The sequence below is a fragment of the Anolis sagrei genome, chromosome 9 (genome assembly GCF_037176765.1).
Source record: "Anolis sagrei isolate rAnoSag1 chromosome 9, rAnoSag1.mat, whole genome shotgun sequence".
Taxonomy (NCBI): domain Eukaryota; kingdom Metazoa; phylum Chordata; class Lepidosauria; order Squamata; family Dactyloidae; genus Anolis; species Anolis sagrei.
Genome location: NC_090029.1, coordinates 31,692,745 through 31,703,415, shown reverse-complemented (window position 1 = coordinate 31,703,415; position 10,671 = coordinate 31,692,745). Strand labels below are relative to the sequence as shown.

The 10,671-nt window shown below is 40.4% G+C and overlaps 1 protein-coding gene across 1 annotated transcript; it reads right to left on the bottom strand.

Moving 5' to 3' along the window:
• Positions 1-226: 226 nt before the first annotated feature.
• Positions 227-10,337, bottom strand: BLOC1S6 (biogenesis of lysosomal organelles complex 1 subunit 6). The gene is made up of 5 exons (XM_060755240.2): positions 10,069-10,337; positions 6,763-6,907; positions 5,072-5,159; positions 2,745-2,831; positions 227-1,212 (listed from the first exon to the last, which is right to left on the bottom strand). Exons 1-5 carry the CDS (start codon positions 10,139-10,141, stop codon positions 1,078-1,080), a joined length of 528 nt encoding a protein of 175 aa, XP_060611223.2. The 5' UTR covers positions 10,142-10,337; the 3' UTR covers positions 227-1,077.
• Between the last annotated feature and the right edge of the window lie 334 nt (positions 10,338-10,671).

The window sequence follows — 10,671 nt, the reverse complement described above, 5'->3', positions numbered from 1 at the left end:
ATATCTGATATTTACATTACGATTCATGACAGTAGCAAAATTACAGTGATGAAGTAGCAACGAAAATAATGTTATCGTTGGGGGTCAACACAACATGAGGAACTGTATTAAGGGGTCGTGGCATTAGGAAGGTTGAGAAACACTGCTTTAAGTCAAGAAGACTGTGTTTTGGAGATATATAAATATATTAAGCAGAACATTAAGCAGACAAGAAACAAGCTTAACATTCGGTGTGCAAAAATCTTTCCTTTTTATTTTTCCAATATATTTTAAAGACAGTATGTACAGTCTAAGTTCATTTACACTTTATTACAAACTGGATGTTGTAAGAGTAGGTTTTATAGTCCCCCGCACCTCTTCTGGACTCTAGGATTTATGTGCTTTTCTTTTACACGAAGGCCAACACATTTTTTCTGGCTTGTTTGATTTTGCTGGTTAAAGAAGTACGCCATCACGTTTATTCTCTTTGGAAGCCAAGCAGAACTCTTTCCTATGAATGACTGCCTTTATCCCCGGTCAGCCATAAAAAGTGCTCACATTTTAAATTGAGAGTAATTTTCACCAACTTGCCGCTTTGAACGGTGAGGTCCACAACGGTTTACATAAATAAGACAAAGGTTTAACTAAAGGAAACAAGCCACTGAAAATGTGAGGCTCAAAGCCTCCACTTGCTTTTGATCTGTTCAGAGTGTTGATAATATCCTTCTATACATGATTACAATCAAGAAAGACTTAAGAAAAAGAAGAGTCCAGTAAACAAAGTAAAAAAATTCAATTTGGACCTGTATATGCCAACTTCAGACCGTTTTAAGATACTGTAAAAGTCAGACATTAATGTTTTACTCCAGTTGTGCAAAACATCTGACATGACAATATTATGCGGCACAGCATTAACCAAAAAGGCATTATTGAAACCTCAAGCTCCCAGCCACCTTCCCATGTACGGCAACAACCATCACAAACTATTCATATTGTACGAATTGGCTTCTCGGCAAGAAAAAATATATATCTGGTTATGAGGTATAACTCCGCTTTTCCAGCCAGTCCAGAGAATGTCCTTAGCAGCTCCACAAGTCACTACATGTCCGGCTTTGATGTTCTTTTGGCTGGTTTGGCAGTTAACTGTTTCTCTCGTTCAAGCTCTTTCTCCCGTTGCTGCTCCCGCTCTAGTTCTTCTTTCTGCCTCTTTTGCTGGAGTTTGAGAGCTCTTTTCTGAAAGAGTGGGATGGCAGGAAGTTATGTAAGTGGGCTGAAGGCAAAAATAAGGTTACTTCACAGTTTATATTCACACTTTAATCTCCCAGGATTCCTGAGATAGTTTTTTTGGCTATTGATGTAGTGGTTTGAACATGGAGTTCAGGATTAGCATCCTTGCTCAGTTATGGAAACCTTGGACAAATCACACTCTTTCAGTCTCAAAGGAAGGCAAAGGCAAACCCCTTCGGCGCAAATCTTGCCCCCAAAAATCCCATGATAGGTTTTCCTTAGTCATTGTATTTATTTATTTTATTTATTTACGACATTTATATGCCACCCTTCTCACCCCGAAGGGGACTCAGAGCGGCTTACAAGATATATATACATACAATATATATTATTAGCATAGTACAATATCAGTATTATATATTACTATATTGTACTATACCATTATATTGTAATATTATTAGTAACATTACATGTAATATAAAATATATAATTATAATATGTTATTAGTAGTATTATATTGTATTACATTATAATATTATAAATATTACATGTATTATAAAATATTATAAATATTATATTGCATTATATTACATCATATTACATTGCACTGCATTATATTATATTATATTATATTAAAGTTATCATATTTATTTATTAGAGTCATCCAGTCCAACCCCCTGCCAAGAAGCGGGAAAACTGACTTCAAAGCACCCCCAACAGATGGCCATCCAGCCTCTGTTTAAAAGCCTCCAAAGAAGGGGCCTCCACCACACTCTGGGGCAGAGAGTTCCACTGCTGAACAGCTCGCACAGTCAGGAAGTTCTTACTAATGTTCAGATTGAATCTCCTTTCTTGTAGTTTGAAGCCATTGTTCCACTGCGTCCTAGTCTCCAGGGCAGTAGAAAACAAGCTTGCTCCCTCCTCCCTGTGACTTCCTCTCACATATTTAGTACATGGCTATCATGTCTCCTCTCAGCTTTCTCTTCTTCAGGCTTAACATGCCCAGCTCTTTAAGCCACTCCTCATAGGGCTTATTCTCGAGACCCTTGATAAATTTAGTTGCCCTCCTCTGGACATATTCCAGCTTATTAACATCTCCCTTCAATTGTGGTGCCCAGAATTGGATACAGTATTCCAGGTGTGGTCTAACCAAGGCAGAATAGAGAATGGGGAGCATGACTTCCCTGGATCTAGACACTAGACTCCTATTGATGCAGGCCAAAATCCCATTGGCTTTTAAAGCTATATATGCTATATATTTTTGCTATATAGCTACTATTGCTATATATGTTTACTAAGAAATATGTTTAATTGATTACAATATTAAGAGCCAAATTTCTCTGGTAAATCATTAAGTCTCAATTCATACAAAGATTAAATTTAACTTCAAGTTACCACATCTGAATTTGAACACTGGGAAATCCACAATGGCACTGCTATAAGAAAATATATGCAAAAATCAGTTTGCAACATTTTCAAGGATGTAAGGCAGGGGTGCTTTTCCATCTTTGTTAGCCAAAAAGAGAAATGATACTCACTTTCAACTTTGACGTTTTCTCATGGAGCATCATCATTTCTTTTCTAATGTTGACCAACTTATTATGATAATGCTTTGCTTCTGAAAACTTTGAAGGAAAAACATGAGAATACAGTGGGAGTCGATCCAAACACATTTATTCCACACAACAGATTTTAGTCATTTCAAAAATGTAATCAACTAAAAAGGACTGACTGGAAGTATGAAATAAGTGTAAAATTGCACTCTTACATGTACAATATCAATAGAAATTAAGTCCAATTGGCTCAACAAAAGTTAACCTGACTTTTGTTGTTGTTTATTTGTTCAGTCGCTTCCGACTCTTCGTGACCTCATGGACCAGGCCACGCCAGTGCTCCGTCAGCCGTCACCACCCCCAGCTCCTTCAGAGTTTATGATTATGATTTATTATATTTGTTATTTATTATTAACCTGACTAGACGTATTTATTTATTATTGGTTTGGTAAAATGTTAACATGATCCTTCTCCAAATGATCCTCCTCCAAATACCAAAAAGTTAGAAAAAAAACCCCCTCTAATCTTTAATTTTATGTATTTAACAACCTCTGGCATATCCCTAGATCTTATTTAGGGCCCTTCCACCCAGCTGGAAAAAATCGCACAATATCTGCTTTGAACTGGAATATCTGAGTCCACACTGCTGTAAGTCCCAGTTCAAAGCAGATAATATGGGATTTTTTTTCCAAGCTGTGTAGAAGGGGCCTCAGTCAGTTTCATCCTGTCTATTTATGGCCAGTTTTTTAAAGGGTAGGCATGGTTCACTTCCAATCAAATCAATATATGTTATAATCTTTGTTAGAGAACAACCAGATTTAACTAAATCTTGTTTTCTGCTCTTTAATATTGGTGTTATTGCAATGATAGATTTTAACCTTGTTTTTATTCTGTATGTCACATAAATAACTCTTGTTACTGGATAGCTATGGAGCAAAATATGAAATATATACACCATATTTAAACGTAAGTCTGGAGAACAAATGAGACTCCATCACAGGAACAATGGTTAATAAAGAGTATAGACATTATGAACATGGACAAATTGACTCAACTGATGAATGCAAACCAAAAATTGAATACAACAAAAATAGACTGGTCTTTAGTAAAGAATTTTATATCACAAGAAAACTGGAAATGAATTATTCACTTAAGGTAAAAACTGGAACACAATGCTCTTAAAGAAGATTGTAAGACTGACAACTGTTAATGAAGGAAAAACTACAAAAAATATCATTACCGACATCAAGATGATTAGAAGTTTGTTTTCCCAACCCAACTCCCAATTACCCACTTTTTTCTGTTTCCCCATCTCTTTCCTTCAACCCCACCCCTAGCTTCACCCCAATTTTTCCTTGTTAACCTTTTGTTTTTAAAACAATCTCTGTAAGAAAACCTTAATAAAATATCCGCATTATCACAGGGTGTCTGCGCCCTACACCACTGGAGAAATTACACTGCTTAGCCGGTATTGCACCACCTGACATCCGCCGGGAAGTAGCAGCCAATAGTGAAAGGACCAAGGCAGAGACATCTCCAGCTCATCCCCTGTTTGGGTATCAGCCAGCACGTCAATGACTTAAATCTAGAAATAGTTTTCTAAGATCTACAGAGACACTCGCTGGAACACCTCAGCAAGCGAGAGTCCAAAAGTAGCAGGCTCAAACCCAGAACCTCAACCAATGGCTGATACCAAATGAGAGACTCCCCCCTGGGCACACAGAGGACTGGGGAGACTTGGAAGGCGCTGAACAGACTGCGCTCTGGCACCACGAGATGCAGAGCCAACCTTCAGAAATGGGGCTACAAAGTGGAATCCTTGATATGCGAATGCGGAGAGGAGCAAACCACTGACCACCTGCTGCAATGCAACTTGAGCCCTGCCGCATGCACAATGGAGGACCTCTTGCAGCAACACCAGAGGCACTCCAAGTGGCCAGATACTGGTCAAAGGACATTTAACCAACTACCAAACTCACAAATGTTGTATTTTATCTGTTTGTTTGCTTTGTTCGGTTAGAAATGTAATATAATTGACTGGTTGCCCTGACACGACAAATAAATAAATACCAAAAAAAATAAGCCCCCATGCCTATGGTAGGCATGTCAAGCGATATTGTAGTCCTAAATGCAGTATGTGAAATGTTAAACTTCTGATTGAGAAGTTAAGATTTTTGTTAAACAAAATCAAATTTTACCCTATGCTAGATTTTTCATTTAGAACAGACTTTCTAATGCAGTGTTTTTATACAGAGTGGAAACTAAGTACATAGTGTTTGATTAAACAAACAAAACTGAGAGAAGAGACTTACCAGTACATTGATATCAAGAACAGAATTACATTCTTTAAATTTTGAGATTTCTTGCTGAAGAGTCTCTAGGAGTACTTCTTGGTTCTGTCTGAAAGAACACAATATTTCTAATGCACTTTGAAATCAAGTCACACAGGGTTCAGAACAGGATGACACATTTACTTTTAGGAATACGGACTGATAGTGAAGATAAAGCAGCTCTCTGAAGTATTTGGAGAAGAACAGGCTGAAACCGTGCTGAAAGTTTAGGTCTACACAGAAATAAATTATTCTTGTAGTCTTTGAACAGAAAGGTCAAATCAAAAAGAGGAAATAGCAACCTTCTCAAGCCTCCACTAGTCGTTTGTCATGTCTATAATTGCTTACTGTATTGTGTGTGTATTGCTATTTTACCTAACCTCTTTGTTGTGCGAGGGGCTGCAGACCATGTGATCAGTACTGAGAATGTTCAGGACTCTGACTCCATTTTAGTTCAATGTTTGCTTTAGACTTCAGTGGAAATAGAAGCTATTTAGACTCTTAGAGTTAGTAGAACTGTAAAAGTAGAGTTACATTACAACTGTACCCTCGGTTCAATTCTGATACGATAAATAAATGGTCAAAGCAATCTGTAAGCTTTAGACTTCAATGCAGGAACAGTATGCTTAGAGAATTATTTATTTACGACATTTATATGCCATCCTTCTCACCCCGAAGGGGACTCAGAGCGGCTTACAAGTAAAAAGTAAATACAATATATTATATTATTATCATAGCACAATATTATTATTATATATTATATTGTACTATAACATTATACTGTCATAATATTATTAATATTACATTTAATATAAAATATATATATTAGTAGTAGTAGTATATTGTATTACTTTATAACATTATCAATATTATATGTATATGTGTGCTTATATTATATTATATTATATTATATTATATTATATTATATTATAAGCACAGTGCAGGAGACAAGATGGAACTGCCTTCCTGGCCCCTCTCTTCACTCAGAGCAGCAGTTGGTGCTGGAAGGGGTGGGGGGGTCCCAACCTATGACACTAGCGAATAGACAGTCTATTGGATTCTCAAAACAGAGAGATGCCTTGACTATGTACTATTGTTTCTAAGGAAGATGCCCAGTGTTACCTGCACAGAGAAACTATCACAAACTCATATTATAACTGGTTTCATAAGCAAAGTACCTATATGCTGTATATATGAAGTTTTGTGAGTAAACCAACTCTGTTACTTTTTTAAAAGACTGTTGATTTTGTCTCTTGAGGGCATGATTTAAAGGCAAATATATTTTAAGGGAGAGTAGATGTTTTTGGGCAACCGAAGAAACACTTCTGTAACTCTGCTGAAAAAATATATATTTTGTGCATTGGCATGTCTTTGTCTCTAACAGTTCAAAAACATACCTAGCTACATTAGTTTAACAGCTGAGAAATCTAGTTGCCTTGCATGAATGCTGGTGACTGCCACTTTTCAAAACCAGTTAAGACTTCTAACAAGATCGTGCCTTTCCTTTGATCAGTGGTTTTCAAAAGAAGGTTATGAATCCCATTTCCCAAATGGTTATGGAGATTCACATTTTCCAAAATTCTGACATCAAAATATTGACTACACAACCCATTCGTGACTGAAAGGCATAAAAAGATCTCAATGCATGTACTTCATTTTATAGCTTTACGTACGTTAGCTCTTTTAAAGCTAGTTTTGACCGCTGGAGATCGGGTACATAATGATTAATCAGCCCTTCTGTTAGTTGCTCCACAGCTTTTTTATTCACAACACTGAAATCGTCTTCTAATCCTTCATCAGGAGAACGGTCGTTTGAATCTGGAAAAAGAAATAAAATGCAGAAAATAATTTTACCAAATAAATCCTCAGCAATGATTGCAAGAAATATTAAATTATAAGACAACATTAATTTCTCAGATACTTTGTAGACAGCCTTAAACTGTGAGCGTTCCTAAAGAGTGTGGGTATTTGTAAATGGGAAATAAGTTACAGATGAACAATTAATAAGGGCCCTTCCCCACAGTCAGACAACCCAGAATATCAAGGTAGATAATCAGGAGACCCCAGTGGCACAATGGGTTAAACCCTTGTGCCAGCAGGACTGAAGACCAACAGGTTGGAGGTTCAAATCCGATGAGAGCATGGATTAGCTCACTCTGTCAGCTCCAGCTCTCCATGTGGGGACATTAGAGAAGCCTCCACAAGGATGGTAAAACATCACAACATCCGGGCGTCCCCTGGGTAACTTCCTTGCAGATGGCCAATTCTCTCATACCAGAAGCGACTTGCAGTTTCTCAAGTCACTCCTGACACACACAAAAAAGGCAGATAATCCACAATATCTGCTTTGAACTGGATTACTGGAAGGCCCTTCCACACAGCCCTATATCCCAGAATATCAAGGAAGAAAATCCCACCAGGGTGGGACAAAGAACTCTTGTCTGCTGGAGCTAGGTGTAAATGTTTCAACTGACCACCTTGATTAGCACTGAATGGCCTGGCAGTGCCTGGAGCAATCTTTTGTTGAGATGTGGTTAGATGTCCCTGATTGTTTTCCCTCTGTAGTTTTGCTGTTTTAATTTTAGAGTTTTTAAAATACTGGTAGCCATTCAATGCTAATCAAGGTGGCCAGTTGAAACATTCCCACCTAGCTCCAGGAGACAAGAGTCCTTTGTCCCACCCTGGTCATTCCACAGATATATAAACCCCTTTTCCTAGTTCCAACAGACCTCACAACCTCTGAGGATGCTTGCCATAGATGCAGGCAAAACGTCAGGAGAGAATGCCTCTAAACCATGGCCATATAGCCCCAAAAAACGTACAACAACCCAGAGAGTTCCACTGCTGAACAGCTCTCACAGTGAGGAAGTTCTTTCTAATGTTCAGGTGGAATCTCCTTGTTGTTTGAAGCCATTGCTCCATTGCATCCTAGTCTCCAGGGCAGCAGAAAACAAGCTTGCTCTCTCCTCCCTATGACTTCGTGTCACATATTTATACATGGCTATCATGTCTCCTCTCATCCTTCTCTTCCGCAGGCTAAACATGCCCAGCTCTTTAAGCCGCTCCTCATAGGGCTTGTTTTACAGACCCTTGATCATTTTAGTCTATTTAATCAATTTCAAATCTGAAAATGTGGATTTTCTGCTTTGATAACCTTGTTGTTGTTCATTCGTTCAGTCATCTCCGACTCTTTGTGACCTCATGGACCAGCCCACGGCAGAGCTCCCTGTCGGCTGTCACCACCCCCAGCTCCTTCAAGGTCAGTCCAGTCACTTGATAACCTTATGATAACCATTTAATCAAAGCAGATAATCCGCATTATCTATTTTGAACTGGACTATATGAGTCTAGCTTGCCACATAATCCAGTGCATTGAATGGCTAAAAAGGTAAAGGTAAAGGCTGTCCCCTGACATTAAGTCCAGTCATGTCTGACTCTGGGGTGTGGTGCTCATCTCCATTTCTAAGCCGAAGAGCCAGCGTTGTCCGTAGACACCTCCAAGGTCATGTGGCCGGCATGACTGCATGGAGCGCCGTTACCTTCCCGCCGGAGCGGTACCTATTGATCTACTCACATTTGCGTGTTTTTCGAACTGCTAGGTTGGCAGAAGCTAGGGCTGACAGCGGAAGCTTACGCCGCTCCCTGGAATCGAACCTGTGACCTTTCGATCAACAAGCTCAGCAGCTCAGTGCTTTACCAGTATTAAAAAACTCTAAAATTAAAACAGCAAAACAGCAGAGGAAAAACAAACGGGGACATCTAATCACCTCTCAACAAAAGATTGCTCCAGGCACTGCCAGGCTATGCAATGCTAATCAAGGTGGTCAATTGAAACATTCACACCTAGCTCCAGTAGACAAGAGTCCTTTGTCCCACCCTGGTCATTCCACAGATATATAAACCCATTTTCCTAGTTCCAACAGACCTCACTACCTCTGAGGCTGCTTGCCATAGATGCAGGCGAAACGTCAGGAGAGAATGCCTCTAGACCAGTGGTTCTCAACCTTCCTATCGCCACAATTCCTTAAGTGCGTTCCTCATGTTGTGGTGACCCCCAACCATAAAATCATTTTTATTGCTACTTCGTAACTGTCATTTTGTTACTGATATCAATTGTAATGTAAATATCTGATGTATTTTCATTTACTGGACCAAATTTGCCACAAATACGCAATACACCCAAGTTTGAATACTGGTGGGGTTGGGGGGGGGGGATTGATTTTGTCATTTGGGAGTTGTAGTTGCTGGATTTATAGTTCACCTACAATCAAAAAGCATTCTGAACTCCACCAATGATGGAATTGAACCAAACTTGGCATTTGGAACTCCCATGACCAATAGAAAATGCTGGAGGGTTTGGTGGGCATTGACCTTGAGTTTGGGAGTTGTGGTTCACCTCCATCCAGAGAGCACTGTGGACTGAAACAATGATGGATCTGGACCAAACTTGGCACAGGTACTTAATATGCTCAAATGTGGACACTGGTGGAGTTTGGGGAAGATAAACATTGACACTTGTGAGTTGTAGTTACTGGGATTTATAGTTCACCTACCATCTAAGAGCATTCTGAACCCCACCAATGACAGAATAGGGCCGAACTTCCCATACAGAAACCCATGACCAACAGAAAATATTGTGTTTTCTGATGGTCTTTGGCGACCCCTCTGACACCTCCTCGAGACCCCTCCAGGGGTCCCGACCCCCAGGTTGAGAAATACTGCTCTAGACCATGGCCATATAGCCCTAAAAAAACCTACAACAATCCACTAGTATGTGGATTTTACGCAGCTGTGTGGAAGGGGCCTCAGACTGCCATATAATCCAGTTCAAAGCAGATAATGTGGATTCAGAAACTGGACTGTAGGAGAGTGGGCAAGGCCTACCTCGCAGGGCTGTGCTGAAGGAGGGGGCAAAGGGGGAGGGACAGAGTGTCTTCCTTGAGGGAAGGAGACATGGAATGAGGCCCTAAGATACCCACCCACAGCAAGGTCGTCGAAGGAATGGGCTCGCAAGGCCGCCTCCTTCGCCTCGAGCGGCTCCGCCAGGGCCATGGCCGGAGAAGGGGAGGAGGGAAAGCAGGCAGGCCCCGGCACCCCTCGCAGGAAAGCCCAAGGCCCCTTGCCTTCCTCCGCTGAGCCCCAAGCCGAGCCCCGCGCCTCAAACCGGAGCTCCTGAGGGAAGGAGGTGGGCACGCGAGCCCCGCTTCGAGGGGAGACTAGGCCTTCCGGCCAGGCCTGTCACTTATGCGGAAGGGGCGGGGCCAAGCGCTGACAGCCCATAGAGCTAGGAAAAGAATAGAACCACCATGTCAGACTACACAGAGAAGCCATTGAAATCCACAAGCATGTGGACAATTTCAACAGAAAGGAAGAAACCAAGAAAACGAACAAAATCTGGCTGCCAGTATTAAAAAACTCTAAAATTACAACAGAAAAACAGCAGAGAGGAAACAACCAGGCACAGATTAACACCTTTCAACAAAAGATTTTCCCAGGCTCAGCCAGGCCTTCAAATGCTAATGGAAGTGGTCAGTTGAAACATTCACACCTAGCTCCAGCAGACAAGAGCTCTTTGCCCCACC

What these genes read in the sequence shown, in the direction of transcription:
- BLOC1S6 (XM_060755240.2), bottom strand. Translation starts at nt 10,141, where the DNA reads ATGGCCCTGGCGGAGCCGCTCGAGGCGAAGGAGGCGGCCTTGCGAGCC. An exon ending in CTAGCTTTAAAAGAGCTAAC is followed by an intron (nt 5,160 to 6,762) that starts GTACGTAAAGCT and finishes GTGTTCTTTCAG; the next exon opens with ACAGAACCAAGAAGTACTCC. An exon ending in TTCTTGATATCAATGTACTG is followed by an intron (nt 2,832 to 5,071) that starts GTAAGTCTCTTC and finishes TTTCCTTCAAAG; the next exon opens with TTTTCAGAAGCAAAGCATTA.